Source organism: Ostrea edulis, chromosome 4 (genome assembly GCF_947568905.1).
Source record: "Ostrea edulis chromosome 4, xbOstEdul1.1, whole genome shotgun sequence".
Taxonomy (NCBI): domain Eukaryota; kingdom Metazoa; phylum Mollusca; class Bivalvia; order Ostreida; family Ostreidae; genus Ostrea; species Ostrea edulis.
Window position 1 is genome coordinate 76,712,503 of NC_079167.1, and position 26,684 is coordinate 76,739,186.

Consider the following 26,684-nt stretch of genomic DNA (forward strand, 5'->3'; position numbering starts at 1 on the left):
TAATGGTTGCAACAATGTATTTTAAAATTAAGACAATGCAAAATATGGTTATATAATCTACCGATTAAAAAATATAAAGTATCCCAAACGAAGTACTGGTTATATAAAAAAAGTGGGTTTTGTCCGAGTACAACTATTTTTCCAAAAGACCTTGATTTAAGAAATGAAACATATAATTCTTTCCTTGATGCAGGTATTAAAGGAAAAATTGGACGGACAACTTTTTCATCAATGCACTACAAGTTTTATTTCTTATCATTTAGATATGTGTTTTTTAAATAGTAAAACAAAGAGTTTCTCTCATGAACAAGCTTTGGTTAACTTTTATGAAATGGCGCGTAGGAATACATGCAAGTAAGAATGAAAACAACAACAAAAATGGCTGACAGAGTGCGTTCAGGTCAGATAGAGTTACTGTGCAGAATTAAATGAATTAGACGCCGAATTAAAGGTGTAATGGTTAAAATCTGAATTAGATATATAAAGAGAGAGAGAGAGAGAGAGAGAGAGAGAGAGAGAGAGAGAGAGAGAGAGAGAGAACAAACAATAACTGGATGTATGCTGCATTATGTTGGATGGGACGTTGAATACTGGTCGTGTCGTGGGAACGGTGTAATTCAACTCGGCTCCATTTCAGTGTCAAATCGCCGATTCCATGTCTCTGTTGGTCCCAATTTTTATGATCAAGGTGATGGTCATAGGAATAGTTTGACATGATGCTAGTTTGTTGCCTATTAGTCTTATCATATCTGAAGATCCCATGTCTCTATCAATATCAGTTTCAAAGTTATACCAGGTTTTTATTCATGGTCAGAGGTCAAGATCACTGGGGTCCCTTCACCTTGATACTAGTTTGTATGCCCTGGCATCTTCTTCTCATTTCCGAAGACCCTAGGACGCTATCATATTTTTAAAAGCTATATCTGTTTAATTTTGGAACTAATTTTTCCACATATAGTTCTATGTTAACAGGTAGTGACAGTTCCATCGCCAAACGCTCGGCATCAGGTGTGAATGTCACGGGTCCTCGGAGATTACCTTAAAAACGGATGTTCCGTGTCACAGTAGGTGTGGCACGCTAAAGAACCCTCACTGCTCAATGGCCGTAAGCGCCGAGTATAGGCCTAAATTTGAAGCCCTTCACCGGTCTTGATGACGTCTCCATATGAGTGACAAATTCTTGAGCGAGACGTTAAGCAAGATACAATCAATCAATCAAATAATATGTTGGACCCACCCCCAAAATATAACTTAACCCCATTTGATCTGAAAACAAAAACATTTCTACACAACTAGATATATTGCCTTATCACATCCTTGAGTTTCTAATACTTTCATCTACTGGTTACGGACAACGACTGCGGACATTACAAGGCAGAAGAACAAGAAGCGGAAGAATAATTAATAAGAAACAAACACACACAATAAGTGAAGTGTGGGTGAGTTAATAACACCAGTATATATATAATACTGGTCTCCAGTGAATGAAACAATTCTTCAATGTGTTTCCATTGTTATTAGGAGGAAGGCTGGTTGATGTCACAGTCTCTTTGACTGGTCCTCAGCAATTCGCGTACACTGGTTCTCAGCAATTCGCGTACACTGTGTCATTTTGGAGATGATCAGCAATGGCCTCGTAACAAAACTGATATTCTTCCTGATATTAGAAAAACATGGAGTTCTCTGTACATTTGATGTGCAAAGGAAAAGAAATCGTATTTAAAAATTGAGTGGGAAATGAAAGTATTTCAATCATACCAAAGAAGATATGAACTCTGGCCGTCGGATTTGGAGTTGTCTTGTGATTGTAAATATGTCCACCTCTGAATCCATGGTAAGTTGTTCCAAAGCATTGAATACAACCAAGAATTGTCCACATCGCTTGGCCCCATCACTAAGTAATATTCAATTTTATCTCATTACTCTGATGATAATAGAATTTATGAATTGAATTCAATTGCTATGCGATAAAATGACTATTTTCTGGGAGATTTTTTGTTATTAGAAGCGATGTATAATTTTCACAAGTGTTATACCGGGTATATTTGTTATTTCTAGAACAAGAGAATACTTGGCTTAACCCTTGACCAAATTAGCCTTTCCTTAATTCCCAGGTCTGGATCTTCAAATAATTCTTCAGATAATAATAACAATAAAGCCTTTACTTATCCAGGATTACATATTTAGCGATAACGCTAGTTTTCAATATGGTCCTGCATATAACATACATACAGACAAATATTAGTAAGATAAACACAGATTAAAAGAAGTAGAATACATGTAAACTTAAGAAATAATTATGAATGTAAGATAAATAGGAACAAATTACATATGTTTGGAAAAATAATAATCAAATAAAACCTCGACAGAACCAGAATCCTTCCCTCGGGGTGGGTCCTTTCCTCCACCCTCGCTTCGTTGATAAGATCAAGTAAAACTCTCCGGTTTGAGGAGTCACTTTCTCCTTTCCATCTTCTACATTCCAGTACACAAACGCTCATGCCACTAGTTCCCTGCAATCATGTGTTTGAGACGAAACGAATCTTGGATATATAAATATCAAACGGTATTTCATGAAATGTAAAAACAAAATTCATCAGAAAACTTTGTAAATGGACACCTGTTGGTGCAGAGTAATGCTAGTCTTGGTGACTGTGGTTGTTTGTGTACAATCTGTCATTTTAGTCGTGAATGCTCCAATCGTTTTGCTTTCATTTTCAGCAGGAAGCCACAGTGAAGACTGAAAAAGAAAACACAAACTTTGGACATGGCTACAATAACGAAAGGATTCTACTATACAAAATTGAAGCTCATGCCAATCGTAAACCGTCTTGAAGCATGTACGTAGTTGCAATGACTGGTTGGTTTCTGAGGTTGCACAAGGACTGTATGGCCTTTTCGTCTAGACTGCTTACATTTTGTAATTACATGTGTTTATGTCGAGTTGAAAGATCGCGGATTTTAATCGAAAATAGAGTACAATGAAACAGCATAAATTTATTGCATGCACATTTACGAAGTTACACACAATACTTATGTTACCGAAGGTAACCTCTGAGTGTGAGATTTAAACCGTTATTTATAACATAATCACGCTAAAATGACATCCGGGACAGTTTTGAAAGTTTACTGTGAGGTTTACACCCGAAATCAATAAAAATGTATAAAACACATACAAAGTAAAATTTAAAAATTTTCTTTATAAACTATGAGGATTATCTCTGTTGTAATTCTGAGAAACTCATTCACACTACATAAAAAGGATATTTTGTAGACCTAGAAAATGTACTCACTCATCCAAACTATATAGAAAGGATATTTTGTAAACCTAAAAATGTACTCACTCATCCAAACTACATAGAAAGGATAGTTTGTAGACCTAGAAAATGTACTCACTCATTAAAACTACATAGAAAGGATAATTTGTAGACCTAGAAAATTATTTATTATTATTATTATTTACAGTATTTATATAGCGCATTCTATAATAAAAAAAAATTACTCTAAGCGCTTTACATTAAAACAACAATAAACTACAATTAAAAATTGAACATATCTAAAACAGTGTAAAAATAAATAAATATTCGTTTCATTAAAAGAATATGAATTCTAGCACTGGTTTACACAAAATCATGATTAAACTACAGAAAATACATACAAAAGGGTTTCATAAAAAAAAATAGTAATACTGTCACTGGAAATGGCTTACATAAAATCGTGATAAGCAAGTCTGAAGAAGCAAGTTTTTAAATTTTTCTGAAAAAGTTTGAAAGAATTTTCGTTGCGGATGTAACTTGGAAGGTTATTCCAGAGTGTGGCGGTTGCTTTGTCAAACCTTCTGTCGCCATACGTTTTGGTCTTAACTCTCGGTGTTTGAATAAGCATGGCGTTTTCGGATCGTAAAGACCTTGATGGATTGTATGGACTGACCAGTTCTTCAAGGTTGACAGGTGCAAGACCATGGAGAGCTTTGAATGTGTACATTAACAGTTTGTACTGAACCCTGAAATGTACTGGAAACCAATGGAGTTTCTCTAAAACTGGTGTTATGTGCTCATTTTTCTTAGTTCTGGTAATCAGCCATGCTGCTGAATTCAGCACACGCTGTAACTTTGACACTATGTCAGAATTAACACCATAGAAAAGGTCGTTTCCATAGTCTAAACGCGAAGTCACTAGCGAAGTGACCAAATTCTTGTAGGCGTCATCAGTAATGAATGGTCTTATGCGTCCAATGTTTCGGATCTAAAAAAAGCATGCCTTTGATATAGCAGTTGCCTGTTTTCGCATGCTTAGTGTTCTGTCAAAAAATACACCCAGGTTTTTAACAAACGAAACATCATGCACAACGGATCCATCAAACGAAAGATGACAATCTTTTAGTTCGTTCACTCGATGCCGAGGCGCAAACACGATAAGTTCGGTTTTGTCCTGGTTTAATTTTAACATATTTGAGCTCATCCACACACCTATATCTGACAATGTACTCACTCATTCAAACTATATAGAAAGGATAGTTTGTAGATCTAGAAAATAGACTCACTTGATACTACGAACTCCACCAAACCTTTCCATTTCATACCTATCAGTCGACTGCTATATGAGCATTATCATCATATCAATAAAAGTTTAATAAATCACATGCCGTAGAAGTTTCAACAGTTTAAATATCGAAATTCGTTAAATTGGTATGCGTACAATGAAACCACTTTCATATTCTTACTCCATTTTAGCGACTAACGTCACTCTACCCAAAATGTCCTCACCTACGGCATCACTGTACAACGTTGTGATAAACATCAATTTTTTCTACATAATTAATATTTATGTTCAATGATGTTGCTATTGAAACATCTTTGGTACAATTTACAAGGTCAATTTCTATCTTGTTTGAATTCAGCAAATAGACTAATGAAAAAGTGAAAATTACGAAGAGTGACCACTGTAATAAATCCTATAAAGAATACAACATTTAAGAAGAGGACAAACACGTTCACCTGGACACACTGGTCAGAGGTGATATCGGATGCCAAGTAAGCATTTCCTTTTGACCAGTCACATCCGCCATTTTCATCAGGTAAACGGAGTAATCCGTAGTCAAAATCAGTATGTAAAGAACGACTCTAGACAACTTTCCACCCAATGACGGGTTGTGCAATATTCGCAAATTAGATGATTATAATGACCATAGAATTTACAAAATGCTGACCTTAAACGAGATTGTTGAAACTCACTAACAGCAACATATTTGTCAGTATATTGTCTCGATTTAAAAATTGTTCATAGGCAGAATACGTTCTCGCATCTTGAATAAGTTGCGAGACAAACATCATATGCAGGTGATAAAGGAATATTGATACATAAATATGGGAAGTTGACGATGAAGAAGCTGAAGTCATCCCATTTGTCATGAAGATTAAAATCAAATAATTATATAAATGTTCCATGATTTAAAAGTGCACATTAATTTTAATCTCTCAATATTAAATTTTGATGCTTATGTCCAACATCGTATAACTAAAAATATTACACATGACGTCATTGTGACATCAGAATCATGCGAGTAACCTGACAAATGATTGGTAAATGAAAAGATACAAGACTGCTCATTATACAAATTGCAGGATTTTTTCTCGACCATACCGATTCGATTTCCACCAACGGGCTCAAGGATACAATTGTAGGTGCATAATAAGCCTTCACAAGTCTCAGGAAGTCCTCTGTGTAATCTGGGAGAGGATATTGAGCACTGATGAAATGGTCATTTCTTGTGAAAGACTGAAAATGAAAATGAAATGAAAGACAGCATGCAGAACGTATCCATCACGTACACTGTACGTATTGTTGTATCTAATAGTTGCATTCAATGTAAATGATTTAAAGATTTGTAGTAGTAAATTATGGTTAAGAATAAAAGTAATTAATCATACATAAAAATCATAAACTGTTCCCGTAAGGAGATCCATAAATAATTTAAACATATGAACGTTATCAATTGATAAGGTCTGTAAAATAAAGAAAAACAATGACAGAATTGTTTTGATCTATACAGAAATTAACATTTATCATGGAATCTTTGAAAAAGTTCAGCTCCTAGGAGTACATTTTGTACTTTTGATTGTTCTTAGGTCTGACCATTTTCACCAACGAATGGGTTTACTCTACTTTGTGAGGACAGATGTATATCAGAAAACCCTTGCTAGAAAAAAATGGCGGTCTGATAAACATATCGCCCTCATGTTCTATTGACAAATGTATATATTACAAAGCAGACAAACCTGTAAACAAACTGCGTTGTAGTAGGTGTTCTTCCCTTTAGTGTTTGACAATGGACACATGTAACTTTCAACTGAAATGGTTTCAAGAAAAAATATATACAATTCATCAGTCAGACGGGTTTTATGTCTCTGGGTACCCTATATATATAATGGCAGTTGATTGAGTCAAACTTAAAGGGTGGAGAGCTAATGTGCAATTATATCAAAATGGAATGCAGGAGGCCTAGGATCGAGCCACCTGGAGATCTCTTGTCGGCAGACATCAGTAAGAATGTATCTACATGTATATGTTAAGTGTTAAAGTGAAAGTGCATTGTAAACTCTCTATATTAAAAGTGTGGTATCATTAGTGAAATGTAAGTATTCAACTGTGATGGGGATTAATAATTAATCGGTAATATTCTATCACTATTGCAAGATGGTTGAACTGCGTTTTGTGGCACCAAGGTATTCATGTATTATACAAACTGGTTTACCAGGCAGAACACTGGGTGTGTAATTGGCTGATACGTTTTGCCGCGCTGTTTTGTAGTCTTCTTGTGTGTATTCTCGTCTTCCGGACAACAGGTCCTAGAAACAAGAACTGAAGATCATTCTCATGTCACATGTTTCTGTACAAAATCATACATATCGTTGTAGAATATCCGACAAACTGTTCAAATCATTCAGGCTAAGATAGGCCAATGTTTATTAGAGATTCACATGTAGAATCACTTGAAATTCAGCAGAAAGTGGTGATTTATTGGCTACTTCTCCGAGATTGATATAACAGGAATGATCCTGGAATTCTCGTAGAAATGTCCTGGTTGATATAGACCTTCCTTTTCCTCGGAATGATTCAAGTAATGCCAAGTAAACAACTCTGTATTGATCCTTAAATATGAATTATATTATAAACGGCTATTTAAAAAAGTTGATTTTCTCTCTTTATATTATTTGTAATGATCTAACATTCTAAACTAACCCAATACACATATCTATATGAAAGGTGAAGACAACGAACAGCGATCAATCTCATAACTCCCACAAGCAATACAAAATAGATAGGTGGGCAAACACGGACCCCCGGACACACTAGAAGTGGGACCAGGCGCCCAGGAGGAACAAGCATCCCCTGTTGAACGATCACACACGCAGTGAGCCCCAAATCCCGATCAGGCAAACGGAGACATCCGTAGTCAAAATCAGTGTGTCAAGAACGATCTAACTATCTATATGAAACGTGTCAGAAAGCACCTGACGCAATGACAGGTTCCATTGATGAACTAGATCGTTATAACGACCATAGAATTTGCGAAATGCTTACTTCAATCGAGACTGTTGAAACCACTGTGCCATCAACTTGTTTGTCAGTAGCTTGCCTCGATTTAAAAACTGACTATACATAGAACACGCTCTTGCATACCGAATCAATTGAGATATATAAACACCATATGCTGGTGATAATGGAATATTGCTACATAAATATGGGAAGTTGACGATGAAGAAGCTGAAATCATCCCGTTTGTCATACAGTTGAGTTGTCAGTTTGCCGTTAATGTCTACTTTCAATAAAATATCTAAGTATGAGGCAGAAGTGGACGACTCTGTGGTGTTTTTCATTTCGAGCTCACAGGGGTATATCGAATCGACATATGAACGAAAGTTATTATTGTTAATAGACAAAACGTCGTCGATATATCTAAATGTCGAATTGAAGGCCACAGCAAGATATTTTTTCTTCTCGCATAGAAGTTTTTGAATAAATTCAGCTTGATATGAATACAGAAACATGTCACCTAACAAAGGAGCACAATTCGTGCCCATGGGAATATGATATGTAACATATCAAGGAATACAGGCATGATATAGCACATCTACCAACAATTCTTTACAGAGAATTGAATGCTACTAACCAGATCTAGGACTTTGATTTCGAAGTTCCGTCTGAATGAGAATTGTTTGAAAACACCTGAACACCGATAAACGAGAACACGTACGTAACAATTACCATTTCAATTGAAATTTATTATCTATATCCTATCATTGGGCCAAATGCTGTCTGACGTGTTTCATATCAAATGTTAGACCGTTCTTAGCACACTGATTTTTACTACGGATAACTCCGTTTACCTGATCAAGATATCCCGTAAATTTATCCACTAGGAATCAAAGAGAGTAAAACACAAACTTACGTCGCCCTGGATCATGTTAGCACGGCTGTTTCTCATGGTTTCTACATACTGCCGGATATTAACTTTCCCGGTTATCTCCCCTCCCTTATTAAGCGCGTCCAATGCTATGTACGTCCCTGTCCTACCAATCCCAGCGCTGTATTGTTAAACATAAGTCATTAGAAGTCTTCAATATAATCAACGGTTGAAATAGGTCATCAATATAATCAACGGTTAAAATGAAATTCATTAATATAATCAACGGTTAAAATAGAAGTAGTTGATATTATCAATGGTTAATATTCTAGTATATTAGACATGGATCTCAATTAGTCATGCATAGTAAAATTATTTGATAAATAGGAGTATTTTGGGGGAAAACCCTTCAACAATAATGACATCATCAGCGTGGTAAATTATATTGAAGGTAATCAAAGTTCACTAAATCCTGTCTGGTGCGCGAAATGTTTAAAATCCAATTTCAGAATTTTGAAAATATTTTGTCTTAGCTTGTACATTCCCAACAGTTTCTCATTGCTGTCATGAAGTAATGTTATTTTCACACTGAAAATATCACACTTATGACTTCGACAGTGTGAAAATATTCAGTGGATGAATTATACTATGTTGCTATTGAAAAATATGAAAGAATAAATAGTAATACGCGCCTGCAGTGGACAAGAGTGTACTTCCCTGGATGTTCGACAGAAGTTTTCAGAACGTGTCGATGGAATACCACGAGAGCCAGCGGTTCTGGGACACCGTGGTCTGGCCACTGCGTGTAGTGGAACATACACACGTCAAGCTCAACTTTATCCTGAAATTAAACAGTTAATGATCACCTATATGGAGAGTTGGAAATATTGGATATATGCAAGGTGAAGATAACGAACAGTGATCAATCTCATAACTCCTATAAGCAATACAAAATAGATAGTTGGGCAAACACGGACCCCTGGACACACCAGAGGTGGGATCAGGTGCCTAGGAGGAGTAAGCATCCCCTGTTGACCGGTCACACCCGCCGTGAGCCCCATATCCTGATCAGGTAAACGGAGTTATCCGCAGTCAAAATCAGTGTGCCAAGAACGGCTTAACAATCGGTATGAAACACGTCAGACAGCATTTGACCCAATGCGAGGTTGTATTGACGAGCTAGATCGTTATAACGACCATAGAATTTGCAAAATGCTGACTTCAATCGAGACTGTTGAAATCCCTGTATCATCAACTTGTTTGTCAGTAGCTTACCTCGATTTAAAAATTGACTATACCCAGAACAAGCTCTTTCATATCGAATCAGTTGGGATATATAAACACCATATGCAGGTGATAATGGAATATTGCTACATAAATGTGGGAAGTTGACGATGGAGAAGCTGAAATCATCCCGTTTGTCATACAGTTGAGTTGTCAGTTTGCCGTTAATGTCTACTTTCAATAAAAAATCTAAGTATGAAGCAGAAGTGGACGACTCTGTGGTGTCCTTTATTTCGAGCTCACAGAGATATATCAAATCGACATATGAATGAAAGCTATCATTGTTAATAGACAAAACGTCATCGATATATCTAAAAGTCGAATTGAAGGTCACAGTAGAAGTTTTTGAATACATTCTGCTTCATATGAATATAAAAACAGGTCAGCTAACAAAGGAGCACAATTCGTGCCCATGGGAATTCCAACAGACTGTTGGAAGACCTGATCACCAAAGACCACGAAGATATTGTCAATGAGGAACTCTAGCATATTTTTTATTTCAACTTCAGAGTACTTGTGCGTGGAATCAGAGTGGTGTTTAACAAAGTAAGTTTTTGAATGACTGATCACTAGATATGAATATTTCCGTTTTCCGTTTTTTGTTGAAGAAGCAACTGTCTATGATGTCAAAAGGTCTAGTCTTTAATTTATCGTGAGGAATGGTCGTGTATAGTGTTGAAAAGTCATAGGTTTTAATGCTATTGATTTGGGAAAAATTCTGTGATTTCAAGTTTACTAAAAGTTCTTTAGAATTTGTTAGAATCCACGTTTGATTAACACCACTTCTGGCATATGTAGTCGCACAGTAAGTTTAAAGTTTCTCCTTCACAGCTGTTAACATTTTCGTGAGGAGCAAAGATAGGGGCTTGGTAGAGCACTTACTGGATCCAGCAATGTATCTTTGTTTGTAAGGGTTTTTATGTAGTTTAGGAATCCAGTATAGGTACGGTAACTCATATTCATTCAACCCATTGACTGGAATATTAAATGTGTCTAAAACTGAAGCATGATTTTGAAGAATTTCGTCTTTTGAAAGGGCAGTTGGAGTATAAGTATGATTACCAAAAGTGGAATTAATGCCAATTTCGTTTAAAATACAGTTGTAATAATGAGCCTTACAAACAAAGACAATGTTGTTACTAGCTTTGTCAGCTGGAACCAAAACATATTCCTCATGTAACCTATCTAATTCTTTTATCACTTCTGGTTTACTAAATACAGAAGGATAGATGGTACGTACTTTTGTTTTCATGTGTCTAATGCGGGATTTTAATATCCCTCTTATGCTTTTAACCCATTCTGACAATGTATCAAGTTCTTGTTTTTCATATTTAGCCCATCGTCTGGCATAATCTTCGACAGAACTCATAATAGAGATGAAGTTCTGTCGCCAATTAAAAGACCGAGGTTCTCTGTATTTAGGACCTTTAAGAATAAGTGATTTGAGGTCCTCATTTTCAACTATATTAACATCACCAGTAATGACATGTCCAGCTGGACTGTAGTTGAAAGAAGATGAAGAACAAGAACATGTTGGTGGATTACGTATAAGATGGTCTATATCTAAGCACTGCAAAGTTTGTTTATAATTAAAACATTTGGATGCAATAGTAGAAGTATAGCTGTAGGAAATACAGGGTGTAGACTTGAACTTGAAATAAGTTGGAATACACGACTGAACCCTTTTATGACGAAGATCTGTTGCAGAGAAAGGTGACGAAAAGATACGTACCAAAATATTATAATTCATATAAATTGAACAAATTGTATACTGATGTTTCATAATCAGAATACGACATTTAAAATTCTGGATTTTGTCACCTGCATCATATTCTTCGAATCTTAATTCATCACATAATGGCCTGCATATTTTATCATGAGTTAATCTCATTATATTGCACTACAATTATGACGGGTAGGCATGATGTTAATATGTTTTATTTGTCTTTAGTCATTACATAAAATGAAAGTAATATTCCATGCATCTTCCAAATTAGTGTAGCCATGCAAGTTAAGAAACTTTTGAGGATGCATTTCAGTCTTAGTTGTAAACGACACCGGGTCTCTTGATATAAATCTCAGATCTACCTCAGTCGTAAGAAACTTCTATAAAATTCCTGCATGAAAGAACTCTAATGTTTAATCCTGTGATCCTAGAGAAATGAACACCATCGTGCAGGTCTTTTACTCATATATTACAAAATGATATCGCTAAATAAATATAAATATCGCAAATCATGTGCACTAAAACTTTGAGCTTGACAGTTTTTAAGGAAGATATGCAAGATTTAAGCTCTTCAATCCTCAGTAGCTACATGGCTCGTATGCAAATGTTACCTTCCAATTTCTAAAATGTTGGTATACTCTATCGAAACTTGCTAAAAATTTCTAAAAATTGATGAAAATGAAAACCAAATGTTTTAACAGGTAAAAGAAATACATTTACCATATGGAATGCAATCTATCCCCATGTTTGAACATGATAGACAATTTACAAGTCCCTTATGTTTTAGGAATTTTATACAAAACACATATTAAAATTACATTATTATATTATGCTAATTACAGTAAAACGTGCATACACCTTTCCTGATCAATACTGTCGGTGCTAATCCATTTCCAAAACTAAATGTATCTCTTAGAATGCAACTATTTACATGTATGCATACTAAACTCACTAGTAAATGTACCTATTTGAATTCAACTATATATGTATACCAATCCCACTACTAATTGTACCTTCTTGAATTCAACTACATATGTATACCAAACTCAAAATACTAATTAAATGACGATTTAAAGTCTTCAAACATTTATTGTAGCAGTCACACTGTCATGTTGTAAAGCTTTAATTAAACTGATCCAGTTATTACAAAATTTCCAACATTACAACTGAAGCGCGTAAATACAAAACGTTCTACATAAAACATTTTTGTTTGGAAGTTAGTAACGTTTTTATATATGCATTTGCGATCAAGGTAGAAATTGTTAATTGTTACTTTTTAATGTTAAAGTTAGAGTGGGAAAGGTGGAAATGGGAACAATCTAAGCTTTACCAAATTAACTTTAGCAATGTAGTGCAATTTATCTTCATCGTGTGTTGTACAATCCAAACTCTTGAACTATCCAGACACAAAATTAGGCAACAAACTGTGAATTATACATTAGATATAAAGCATACTATGTTCATTCCGGTATGCGGTGTAATTCACTAGATATCAGGATATCCTCAATTTGATTCCTGTCATGTTCAGACTCAATATACATAGATAGATAGTGTAAATTAAAGTATGGTTTATCATTTTATTATAAGCACACAACCTTTCATCTATTTGTCTTCATAATCCACTTTTCGTCAATGATATAGGTGCACATTTTCGGCATGACAATTTTAATCTTATATTACAGATAATTCTGCTTCATATACTTTAATATAATTTTGGCCATAGCATGACCCATTTTCTCAGCTGACGTAGAAAATTTAATGACGTAAACATTCAATACTCACGGCGCTGTTTTGCAAACGGAAGTGTCTGATGACGTAGTCAGCGTAGACGTTTTCTTTCTGGTTTCGTATGCTGATGTTGCCTTTCTTTATCTTGTCACTGGAATTTGGCCAGTATTGGGCACATTTGTTCTGATGAAGATAGGGTCCAAGTTAGGTTATTATCATAATACAACTTTACTGCGAGTAAGATCACGTGACGTACATGTAGAGCCATGTGATCAGTTTATTATCACCTTATTGCATACGTACAAAATGTACCCCTTGTATGCATGCTATTAATCATTGATTTTGAATATATAATATCAAGTCTCTTTCTAACCTTATTTCCCTCTTTGAGATTCGTCAGACAAACAATTACACTAATGTCTTCTTGCCACACCATTTTCCAGAAATCAACAATTGTCTTAGATTTTGGTCCTGATAAATAAAAACAGGCATATTGAAACACACCCAGGATTCAGAGTTAACAAACCATAAACAAATGACATGTCCAGTCTTCTTTTTCAATTTTACAAATTCACAAAATATGTTGGGATAATAACGCACACTTGAAAATCGATGTATGAAGATATACATTGCATATTTACCTTGCGCTGCAATATACGATTTCTTTCCTTGCACATCCTGTGATTAATATTACGAATAAAATTACTCATTGATTTTTCAACAATTTCAATCTGCTTTTCTTGTATAAAAACTAAATGATGGCTACTCATTTGCATTATATATGTAGATTTTATTTATTTGGCGATACAGAGTTTTATTTGTGTACTTCATTAACATTAACCATTATAAAAATCGATTCAAATCACTGACCTCAATATAATTCGCGTTAATGTAGTCTGACTCTTTTGGCGATGTTTCCAGAACAACACGTGAATGGTCATCTACTCAAAACAAAATGTACACTGTTGATATTTATCACAACACTTATTACTAGTTCAAAGAACGTCACATTGCGACACTTACACGGGAAAATCGTGGTGTATCGATTTTTGGCAACATTTTCCTGTTTCTTTCCTTCATTACATGGGTGTAGTTCTCCTCTAGGAATTGTCTACAAACACCAGTGAATGAAACGATAAAATTGTATATGCAAGGTGAAGATAACGAACAGTGATCAATCTCATATTTCCTACAAGCAATACAAAATAGAGATATCTTGAATGACTTGATTCCACACTTACCTGTACAATGAACAAACTAAGACATGAGTTATATTTTCAAAACAAACAAACAAAACCCCTACCTGCTTAAAGCCCCCAAAGAAATAATACTAAAACGTTTTGCTAAATCATTTTCATATATCAAGAAATTACAGACACTCATGCACAATATCCACTTAATTTCATTTGAACTATCCCTATGTACGATTTATCTGTTACATAATTTTATTAATCAAAAGACGCATACCATATATTCTTCTTTGAACTTGGCATTCTGATTTTCAGACAAGATGAATATTGCTGTATCAAAATCTGTGACAGATATGTCTATTTTAGTATTCGTAGTTAGCATTTCCCCGTTAGTTTTTAATTCTAAGCCAGGATTCCCGATTCCCCTCATTTCCATATCTTCATGTCTTTTATCACCTGTAAAACATTATACATGTTGTATCAAATTGAATTACGACACGTAATGCTACTGTAAGCCAACAGGAAAAATTAGCAACACGATAATATTTACTTTTGCCTGTGCTCATCCCCCACTATATCAGTGATTAAAACAAAGATTTCTAACATAGTTACCTTAATAATGAATATTGCTGATATGATATGCCGTACTTGATATTATTAACAATAAGGTATCTTTTACAGCAGTAGAATTACCTATTGTTAACGTTTCTGGGACAGAAGCAAACGTTATCGTCTCCGTATCTTCATGCTTTCTCTCCTTCTTTCTTCTCCATCTACATAAATACAAAAAGAAGTTTTAGTTTTGAGAGGAAGGTTTGTCTATATTTCATTGTTAATGTCTTAACAATTTTATTTTAACATATCCCTTAAAATTGATTCCTTCTTCTGTATAAATTTCAGAAAGGAAAATGGTTAAAAATACATTATGTGATTCATTTGTCAATAGATTAACAATAAAATGTACCGTATAAACAGTATCCCTGTGATGAGTACAACAATAAGACCTACGGCTCCCACCGCCCCTCCCACGGCTCCTGTTACTGCGCCAGAATCTGTCGTATCGGACTGTGCTGCAGAACCTCCTGACCCCGAAAATTCTGATAATAAAAATATTATCTCAAACGTATGATAACGGAGAAGAATTCACATAGAACGTTTTTGGTTTGATTTCCTATCCGTAGGACAAGAGAAAACTTTGAAAAAGCACCATTTTCTTTCATATGTCGATTCAATATGCAGTTAACTCGAAATAAAAGATACCTCAGAGAATCTTCCATATTTGCTTCGTACTTGAATATTTCATTGAATATAGATGTAAACGGCAAACCAACAACTCATCTTAATGACAAACGGGATGATTTCATCTTCTCTATCGTCATCTTCCAATATCTATGTAGCAATACTTTATTATCACCTGCGTATGTTGTTTATGTCTTCAACTGATTTGGTACACATGTGCTTGTTCTGCTTATGGACAGTGTTAACACGAGGCAGGCTAATGACAAACAAGTTTATGTTCTAGGTGTTTCAACAGTCTTGTTTAAAGTCAGCATTTCGCAAATGTTATGGTAGTTATATCGATCTAGTTTGGGGTTTAATCCTGCCTAACGTGTTTCGTATCAATTCTTAGGCTGTTATTCAGACTCTGACTTTGACTATAGATTGATTGTATCTTGTTTTAACGTCCCTTTCGAGAATTTTCACTAATATGGAGTCGTCACCAATACCGGTGAAGGGCTTCAAACTTAGACGTATTTTCGGCGTTTACGGTCTTACAAACAAAACAACATCTAAAAATATACTGCTTGATATAGAATACATTCCTTTAATAGGTGTTAAACTATTGACCAATTACTATAATCTGGTATGGTGGAATTATTTGAATTCTATCCATAACCTGGACGGGTCTAAATACTCGTTTAAGGTCCGATTCATTGATTTTTCACTCCTGTCGAGACGTATTCAACTTTAGATGAAGTGTCAACATTTTAAGTTATGCATGGTGTTCACGACCGCAGCAGGAAGTGTTAAGACGCTTGGCGAAGAAACAGGCACTATCTATGAAAAAGTATATGGTTTGACGGCACGTTTGGACCGAGAACGGAACCCGGGCTTACCATTAGGTATATTAATGCAGGATAATGTAAGATAACTCCAAACGGAGTTACTTCCCCTTTTCAAACGTTCAGCGGTGAAAAACTATAGATTTTTGCATCTGGACAATTACAAAATATTATCGTACGTTTTTGAATGTACCTGGTATATTTAGCATAACTATTTACAATTCAAGTTCCACAACAACTTTAACACCGAAGCAAATTTGACTCGAATATGAGGATATTTCGTCTGATGTACTAATATCGAATCTTTTTATATATTTTTTGTTTTTTACTTTTAATGACAAATTAAATCTAACAATTATGAAGTTAATGCTAACTACTACTATAGTTTATTCCATAATGCACATTACAGGATATAATTTTGAATTCGATTGAGAACCGTTCTTAGCGCACTGATTTTTACCACGGATAACTCAGTTTACCTGATCAAGATATAGGGCTCACGGCGGGTGTGACCGGTCGACAGGGGATGCTTACTCCTTTTAAGCACAATATCCCACATCTGGTATATCCAGGAATCCGTGTTTGCCCAACTCTCTATTGTGTATTGCTTATTTAAGAAATGAACAGCCTTTTTGAGCTGTTCATGGCCAATATGAACGGATTTGGATTTGAGACAAATTTTGTGAATAGCACTAGCGCATAGTCAATATCAACGGATTGTGTCGCGCTCTGAAACTGGTTGGTTCATGGAGAAAAATACGATTTGTAATATAAATATAGAAGTTATGAGATTGATCACAGGATATGGAATGGTTTAAATACTTTGTGGAACTTTGATATACTTAAAAGAATACAATCTTGATAATTTGGTAAAAACCGATTGCATGAAGTAATTGTACACAACATCTTACGTCTACAAATTCAAATGGTACATGTAACTTGACGAAGTGATTGTAAATATATAACTTATGTAGATATATAAGACGATTCTACTTCAATCAATAGCCACATTGTGATTCTTAGTACCTGAGGAGAAAATCTAAAACATGTGACGTATTTAAAATGTAATGTAGAACGTGTGATGACAAACTCCAAAGATCTTGAGGCTTGACCCAGGAAGCCCTTGCTCTCATGAGTTGCAGTTCATGAAACCAAGGAATCACTTACTTTGCGACCATGACTTACACACGTAATATTTAACTAGAGATTGTTTTTATAAAAAACAAATGTCTGCCCAGCTCCCTAAATTGGAAGTGCTTCAAATGAAACCTCCTCCCCTTAATGTACTGCGTGGTATGGAGGAGAAAGCATGAGCAGGAACATACACATTATGAACTCCAATAAGCCACATAGGAGAAGTGTTCATAAACTATTTTACCACCCACCCCTCATATCCACCATAACTTTAAGGATAACAAATGGAACCCCCTGTTCCGATAATTGTACAAAATTTCAAGTTAATCGGATAAGCAATATAGGAGGAGAAGTGATCACAAGGTATTTCAACATTATCCACCCCTCTTAGATCTGCTATAACTTTTAGAAAAATAATTGGATCCTCCTGTCCCGACAATATGCACATCTACAAATAACAATGAAGCTTTGTACAAAGTTTCAAATATATCAGATGAGCCATATAGGAGAATTGTTCACAAGCCATTATACATCCTCCACCCATCTTAGATCCACTATAACTTTTAGGAAAATAATTGGATCCTCCTGTCCCACCAATGTACACATCTACAAATGGTAATTAAGCATTGTACAAAGTTTCAAGTCTATCCGATAAGCGATATAGGAGGAAAAGCGTTCACAAGATTTTGTGACAGACGGAGGGACAGACGACAGACAACAGACGATCAGAAAAGCTCAGTTGAGCTTTCAGCTCGGGTGAGTTAAAATAGAACATTCGTTGGCAAAATATAAGTTAGACACTTACTTTCACTACAATTAGGGGACCCTGACCACCCAGAGGAACACGAACAAGATCCGTTAACATTGTCACAAACGCTGAGGCAGTTCTGAGAACAATTCTGGGAGCAGTTGAGTCCATATGTTCCTTCGTCACATGCTTAAATACATAAACAATGTACATATTCGCAATTAATGAGAAATGAACAATAAGTGTTACTATTCTTAACAAACTACATACGTTTGTTGCAGAAACTCCCCAAATATCCTGGTGTACAGCCCTCCAGACAAGATCCAGTGATGTGATTACATGCCATGGTTCTGCAATGATTGCTGCAGTGATTTCCACAATCTTTGCCATACTTTCCTGCTGAGCATTCTAGAAGAACATTAGAGGGAAGCAATATAAGATTATCATTTATCGTTCGAGCTTTTCCTGCAAGATGAAAAAGTGAATTTTAGACATCAAACTGCAACCAATCCCATGAATCCTATAAAGGACACAGCATTGAGAACAGGGCAAACACAGAAACACCAGAGGTGAGATCAGATGCCAATAAGTAAGCATACCCTGTTGACCGATCACACCTGTCGTGGACCCTAGATTTTATCAGGTAAACGTAGTAATCCGGAGTCAAAATCATTATATAAAGAACGGCCTAGCAGTTGGTATGAAATACGTCAGACAGCATTCAATATACATGTATGTCATACATAGTTAAAGCGCACATGTATTTGTATTCTAAAAGTTGACAGTATTATACAAATGTTGTTTTTTTTGGAAAATTTGTTTGCACTTTATTGATCATTTTTGTACTAATTTGACGATCATATGAAATACCAAGGCTGGAAAAGAATTGTTTGATATTTAAAAGCTATATGATGCAAAGAATATTAGTAAGAAACGTCATATCAAGAATTACCCTGTTTGCAGTTTGGAGTCCTCCATCCCGGTTTACATCCGTATGTACAGCTGCCTGTGATATGGTCACATGACTGGTTGACACAGTTCTCATTACATCGTGCAGAACAGTTTTCTCCATAAAACATAGCATTGCAAACTAAAAGAAGAGAAATAGACAATGATGATAATATTAATAATAATAATAAGGCCTCTAATCATACAGGATTACATATTTAGCGGTAACACTAGTTTTCAATATGGGCCTGCATATAACATACATACTGACATATATCAGTAAAATAATGCAAATAAACTACAAAATAAAGCTTGAACATTATGGTGATGATCGCTAAGATAATTTAACTCAAAAACATTGAAAGTTACTAAGTTAGGTAGGGATATTTCGCGAGTGATTTAATTTCGCAAATACCCTAAAAGGGTCAATCCAATGTTATGTGAATTTACGTATTACTTTAGACTACCAATAATAAGTATTGTGCAAATAAAAAAATCGTTTTTCAATGCATCCTGGCAAAATAGCACAAGGGAAATATTTCCATGGATACCATATCTATTTTTCTTTGATAACACTTGATGAATAACATGTACTTTCAATAAAATCAAAATAAACTTTCATAACATAGCTCAAAAACTGTTACATAGCATGTCATATTTCATATTGCCATGAAGATGATACTTTTAATAAAACCTTCAATTTTTAAAGAAAAAAATATTGCGAAGTTTGATAAATCCCTTCATTCAAGAACACCATGCCATTCAGAATAACAACGTACATTGAAGATTTGTGGTGAAAGTTTAAAATGAAGAGTAATAGTTTTTAAGGAAAAATATTTACTGGTGTGAAGAGGTTATTTTGTGAGCTCCCTTAAAACGGCGATTTCAATATCTTATTTACAACTTTCGATAAGAAATCAATAAGAAATATTCATTTAGACAGTATGATACAATTACTTGTATCCTCAGAAATGCCTTGAATTGATTTAATGAATATTATTATAATAATTAATCAAAATTGTTATTGCATACATTTACACATATTATTAACGCGAAACCTAAACAAGAGGTCCATGGACCACATCACTCACCTGAGTCACCTTGGCTCATATTTATAGATTTTTCCTATATATTCGCATGTAAAACTTTGATCCCCTATTGTGACCCCATCATACCCCCGGAGGCCATGATTTTCATGAACTTGAATCTGCGTTGTCAGGAAGCGTTCATGTCAATTTCAGCTTTTCTGGCCCAGTAGTTCTTGAGAAGAATATTTTTAAGTGACCCCACCCTATTTTTGCATTTTTGTGATTATCTCCCCCTTGAAAGGAACATGACCCTTTTATTGAATAAACTTGAAAGCCCTTTACCTAAGGATGCTTTTGGCCAAGTTTGGTTGAAATTCGCCCAGTGGTTCTGGAGAAGAAGTCGAAAATGTAAAAAAAAAATACAGACAGACGGACAGACGACAGACAACAGGCGATGAGAAAATCTCATTTGAGCTTTTAGCTCCGGTGAGCTAAAATGTTGTGTAGAAGTATTCAATGTTGTTTATTTTCTCAATTTTTGAGAAAAAAATATTGACCACTTGCATAGTAGCAAAATATCTCTTGAGCAGAACAAAAGACAACGCTTGTAAAACGAGGATTGGATTAACAGTTATATTGCAAATCGATAAATATTAAGGGGAAAAAAGTATCTAAGTTTGCATCATAATCTCGATATTGTTTTTAAACGACTATGAAGACGCACAACATTAATCTTGCTCCAGTCGTTGTCATTGATATATAAGATTAAGCTTAAGAATGACTAAGATAAAGTTTTGTCAACAGGGTCATTTCGTGATATCTGAATTTTCCCTATGGACGAATAGTTACTTTTAGCGTGTATACATGTTCTTGTAGATATGAAATGAAGTGTCGGATTCAACAATAGACCTACATTTTCCGATGATTGATTGCATATTGTTTAATGTCCCTCTCAAGACTTTTTCATTTATATGGAGACGTCACCATTGTCGATGAAGGGCTGAAAAATGTATGCCTATGCTCGGCACTTACGACCATTGATCAGGGAGGGATCTTTATCGTGCCACACCTGCTGTGACACGGGCCTCTGGTTTTGCAGTCTAATCCGAAGGACTGCCCCATTTAGTCGCCTCTTACGACAAGTTGGGATAATGAGGAGCTATTCTAATGCAAGGTGAAGATAACGAACAGTGATCAATCTCATAATTCCTACAAGCAATACAAAATAGAGAGTTGGGCAAACACGGACCCCTGGACACACCAGAGGTGGGATCAGGTGCCTAGGAGGAGTAAGCATCCCCTGTTGACCGGTCACACCCGCCGTGAGCCCTATATCCTGATCAGGTAAACGGAGTTATCCGCATTCAAAATCAGTGTGCCAAGAACGGCTTAACAATCGGTATGAAACACATCAGATAGCATTTGACCCAATACGAGGTTGTATTGACGAACTAGATCGTTATAACGACCATAGGATTTGCGAAATGCTTACTTCAGTCGAGACTGTTGAAATACCTGTATCATCAACGTGTTTCTCAGTAGCTTACCTCGATTTAAAAACTTACTATATCCAGAACAAGCTCTTGCTTATCGAATCAGTTGAGATATATCAACACCATATGCAGGTGATAATGGAATATTGCTACACAAATATGGGAAGTTGACGATGGAGAAGCTGAAATCATCCCGTTTGTCATACAGTTGAGTTGTCAGTTTGCCGTTAATGTCTACTTTCAATAAAATATCTAAGTATGAAGCAGAAGTGGACGACTCTGTGGTGTCCTTTATTCCGAGCTTACAGGGATATACGAAATCGACATATGAATGAAAGCTATCATTGTTAATAGACAAAACGTCATCGATATATCTAAAAGTCGAATTGAAGGTCACAGCGAGAGATTGTTTCTTCTCACGTAGAAGTTTTTGAATAAATCTGCTTCATATGAATATAAAAACAGTTCAGCTAACAAAGGAGCATAATTCGTGCCCATGGGAATTCCAACAGACTGTTGGAAGACCTGATCACCAAAGACCACGAAGATATTGTCAATGAGGAACTCTAGCATATTTTTTTATTTCAACTTCAGAGTACTTGTGCGTGGAATCAGAGTGGTGTTAAACAAAGCAAGTTTTTGAATGACTGATCACTAGATATGAATATTTCCGTTTTCCGTTTTTGTTGAAGAAGAGACTGTCTATGATGTCAAAAAGTCTAGTCTTTAATTTATCGTGAGTAATAGTCGTGTATAGTGTTGAAAAGTCGTAGGTTTTAATGCTATTGATTTGGGAAAAAATCTGCGATTTCAAGTTTACTAAAAGTTCTTTAGAATTTTTTAGAATCCACATTTGATTAACACCACTTCTGGCATATGTAGTCGCACAGTAAGTTTGAAGTTTCTCCTTCACAACTGTTAACATTTTCGTGAGGAGCAAAGATAGGGGCTTGGTAGAATACTCACTGGATCCAGCAGTGTATCTTTGTTTGTAAGGGTTTTTATGTAGTTTAGGAATCCAGTATAGGTACGGTAACTCATATTCATTCGACCCATTGACTGGAATATTAAATGTGTCTAAAACTGAACCATGGTTTTGAAGAATTTCATCTTTTGAAAGGGCAGTTGGAGTATAAGTATGATTACCAAAAGTGGAATTAATGCCAGGTTCGTTTAAAATACAGTTGTAATAATGAGCCTTACAAACAAAGACAATGTTAGCTAATCTTGACTTACTTTACATAAGCCTAAACAATGCAATTTCCCGTGCTTATTTTTTTATGTGTCTGAGATGAGCGACTTCAAAGTCGATCTCCAAAGGAATGCGTAATACGCATTGCATGCATAGCCTATTCATATTTTTTGTCATGACAAACTTTACCTTCGATACAATTTTACACTCCATAGAACTAAGATTAAAGATGGCTGCCTTCACAGCTAGACGCTTCGTCGTTGTTGCTAAGTAAATTATTGACCGGCTCATTTGACTTGTATTTTTCCGAATTGATGTATATTTCGATAATCGAAGGTTAGTACATTTGTCTCTTTCATTAAATTATAAGGAATGACTTTAATTTTGGATTATAAAGCGTAAACTGACCCAAACCAGATTATGCTCGTATAATATGCCCCAGAATTAAAGCCATTCCTTAAATAACGAGCTAGTATAATAATATAATAATAAGAATAACTAGACACGATCTCGTTGCGAGCAACGAGTAGGTCTTCCGTCCGATTTGTTGATGCACTCGGAGTTAAAAAAAAGAAGAAGACAAATGAGTCCCAATTTAGTTTCCGACTTTAAGACACTTTAGATATAATCAATTTTTCATATAAGCTTCTGAAGCTAAGTTGCGGTGAAATTCGTTTGAAATTCGACTCTCCAGGCGAGCCATAAGGCCCGCGGGCCTATTTCTTGATGTCATTTGTTAGCCCTCTATAGACTCAACAACTTTAGTTCTATATGTCTTTACAAAATATTTACCTATAAAAAGTTATTGAGATCGACCGATATCGACAAAAAATCGACTCTACAGGCGAGCCATTAGGACCATAGACCTATTTCTTGATATCAATCGATAGATCTCGATAAACTGAACAACTTTTGTTCAATATGTCCTTACAAAATATTTACCAGTTACAAGTTTTTGAAATCGACTGATATCGAGAAAAATCGACTCTACAGGCGAACCATGAGGCTCACAGACCCATTTTTTGATATTGATCGATAGGTTATGACACATTGAACAACTTTTGTTCAATAATGCTTTTCAAAAAATATGTCGTTTTAAAGATATGAGGCGTCAAATATTGACGATTTTGGCCCTTAAAATCTCTAATTACGTAACATATGACCTACTTTTTGATTTGATAAGATCAAGCTCGTTGAGATGAACATTTCCGCTTCTACAACTTATTATAAAATATTAATAGTTTCTGAGATATTCTTAAAAACATTTGGACCCTTCCGAACCCCTAATTTAAAGGACCAGCCCGTTTTGCTTGATATCGTAAGAAAGGCCCTGTCATTTTAAACATTTTTTGCTCAACAAGTATTTAGAAATTCTTTACCGTTCTCGAGTTATCTCTACAAGAAATATTTAGGGGCCAAACTGTAGCTCCCTAACGGGGCCACATAGGGAAAAAACGAAATGTACATATTGTTTAGATTATCATTCTGAACAACTTTTGTTCAATAATGCTTTTCAAAATATTTGTCGTTTTCAAGATATGAGGCGTCAATTATTTATGATTTTGGCCCTTAAAATCCCTTATTACATAACATATGACCTACTTTTTGATTTGATAAGAACAAGCTCGTTTAGATGAACATTTCCGCTTCAATGACTTATTACAAAATATTAATAGTTTCTGAGATATTCTCATAAACCTTTGGACCCTTCTGGGCCCCTAATTTAAAGGGTCAGCCCCTTTTGCTTGATATCGTAAGAAATGTCATGACATTTCAAACATTTTTTGTTCAACAAGTATTTAGAAATTCTTTACCGTTCTCGAGTTATTTCTAGAAGTAATTTTTAGGGGCCAAACTGTAGCTCCCTAACGGGGCCACATAGGGTAAAAACGAAATATGCATATTGTTCAGATCATCATTTTGAACAACTTTTGTTCTTTATTGCTTTTCAAAATATTTGTCGTTTTCGAGATACAAGGGGTAAAAAATTTATGGTTTTGGCCCTTAAAATCCCTTATTACGTAACATATGACCTAAATCTTTATATGAATAGATTTGGATTGTTGAGATAAACATTTTTTGTTCTTTGACTTATACCAAAATATTAACGATTTTTGAGATATTTGATCTAGACTTTGAGCCCTTCTAGATCCCTAATTTAAGGGGCTAGCCCCTAAATCTTGATATTTTCGAAAAGATCTCGTGAATGTGCACAACTTTTGTTCTACATGTTTTAACAAAATATTTGCAAGAAAAAAAATATTGGAGATCAAAGGTCAAAATTCGCCGAAATCGGCGAAAAATTTTGGCATCCATTTTTTCAGGTCCAGGCGAGCTTTTAGGCAAATCACCTCCGGTAAAATCGAATCCCCCACAAATCTTCTAAAATGTTTACTCTATCTTGTGTAGAAATTTCAAGACTCTAGCTTCAAAACTAACGGAGGAGATGTGTGGACAACAAGGCCCTTCAAAAAGTCACTAAAAGAGAGATAACTCCTGACCGGAAGTGACGTCAAGCACGAAATTTTGCAAGCAAAATCTCGTCACCAAAAGACATCTTTCCTGAAAATTTCGTGAAAATCGATCGAGAAATGGCTGAGAAAAACGCGTGTACTACCAAGGAAAATAATAATAATAATAATAATAATAATGAAGAAGAACGCGAACAATAATAGTAAGGTCTTCCGCAGGAGACGGAAGACCTTAATAATACTTTATTTCGTTATAACGAGTTAATTATCTCGTTATGACGAGTTAATTATTTCGTTATATAACGAGTTAGTAGCTATGGAAATCTTCTGGTCCTGTTCTTTCCAAAATGATTATAATTAATTAATAACCGCAAAATTAAAGTTAGTAAAATCTCTGGATTGCTCACGATATTTTATGACTACATGTATTACCTAACAATTGTGTTCGTCGTTAAGATGACAAGAAAATCGTTATTTCTAGCTCCGAACAATTGAAAATGTGACGGTATATTTTATCCTATCAACAAAAATACGAATTTTCCATGGTCAAGAAGAAATTTAGATTTTATCGTTTTTATATAACACAATGGTTTGACAAATTTTTGAGCTATCTCGATATTTGGGCAAAATCTTCTCAAGAAACAACGGGCCAGAAAAATTGAAATTTACAAAAAAAGTTTACGTAGTGCAGATTCAAGTTTGTTAAAATGATGCCCCTTGGGGGCCGGTATTACTGGGGAAATATATATAAACTTACAAACATTTGCAAATTGATATATACTTTGATGATTTATTTTACAAGATTTGTATTTTTACATATGATTACAATCTATTTTAAGTATATGTAATTGTATCATTGCTACGACTTGTTTTAAGAATAATCTTAGATTTCGGGAATAAGAGAAGGTCTTACAACGTTACAAGTGTGTTCTAAATAGCGATATTATCACACAATGTACACAAAATTTCCATTGTTTGGATTCTCTTCGATATGTGACAGTAGGATAAGGTCAGTGAGCCAGATGCAATATGTATGTGAATCGTCAACATTTCTGAAGAATGAGTTGCCTATTCATAGGGAGATGCATTGTCTGTTGTCATTTATGCCGCACACATGACTCTAGATATGATTTCCACATCACTTCCCGGTCGCGGTAGCTCAGTGATGGAGTATTCGCCTTGTAACCGGGAGGCCATTAGTTCAAGTCCCTCTCATGCCATGGTCACCTCAAACCTACGATGTAACCATACATGTAGGTAGTGGTTGCTCTT

The 26,684-nt window shown here is 35.2% G+C and overlaps 2 protein-coding genes across 2 annotated transcripts in view; both read right to left on the reverse strand.

The window, feature by feature from the left end:
- Window positions 1-15,096, reverse strand: LOC125669155 (receptor-type tyrosine-protein phosphatase epsilon-like). The gene is made up of 17 exons (XM_056163854.1): window positions 15,029-15,096; window positions 14,613-14,791; window positions 14,169-14,256; window positions 14,016-14,086; window positions 13,787-13,823; window positions 13,519-13,616; window positions 13,200-13,328; window positions 9,100-9,248; window positions 8,453-8,588; window positions 6,993-7,151; window positions 6,755-6,848; window positions 6,279-6,349; window positions 5,644-5,778; window positions 2,621-2,740; window positions 2,362-2,513; window positions 1,759-1,894; window positions 1-1,657 (listed from the first exon to the last, which is right to left on the reverse strand). The coding sequence occupies exons 2-17, from the start codon at window positions 14,769-14,771 to the stop codon at window positions 1,586-1,588; spliced, it is 1,806 nt and encodes a 601-aa protein (XP_056019829.1). The 5' UTR covers window positions 14,772-14,791; window positions 15,029-15,096; the 3' UTR covers window positions 1-1,585.
- Window positions 14,788-26,684, reverse strand: part of LOC130053850 (multiple epidermal growth factor-like domains protein 10) — a 14,272-nt gene continuing 2,375 nt past the window's right edge. The window contains exons 4-8 of the mRNA XM_056161463.1: window positions 19,233-19,370; window positions 18,551-18,688; window positions 18,338-18,469; window positions 15,300-15,432; window positions 14,788-14,791 (exon numbers count right to left, since the gene is read on the reverse strand). Of these exons, the coding sequence (XP_056017438.1) occupies window positions 14,788-14,791; window positions 15,300-15,432; window positions 18,338-18,469; window positions 18,551-18,688; window positions 19,233-19,370 (545 nt within the window). The remainder of the gene's footprint in view (window positions 14,792-15,299; window positions 15,433-18,337; window positions 18,470-18,550; window positions 18,689-19,232; window positions 19,371-26,684) is intronic.

Excerpts from the sequence above, each read along its gene's own strand:
- LOC125669155 (XM_056163854.1), bottom strand. The coding sequence starts at position 14,771 with ATGGAAATGAGGGGAATCGGGAATCCTGGCTTAGAATTAAAAACTAAC. Across the intron at positions 6,849-6,992 it reads CACTTTCTGCTGAATTTCAA|GACCTGTTGTCCGGAAGACG; the intron begins GTGATTCTACAT and ends TCTTGTTTCTAG. Across the intron at positions 5,779-6,278 it reads ACAACGCAGTTTGTTTACAG|TCTTTCACAAGAAATGACCA; the intron begins GTTTGTCTGCTT and ends TTTCATTTTCAG.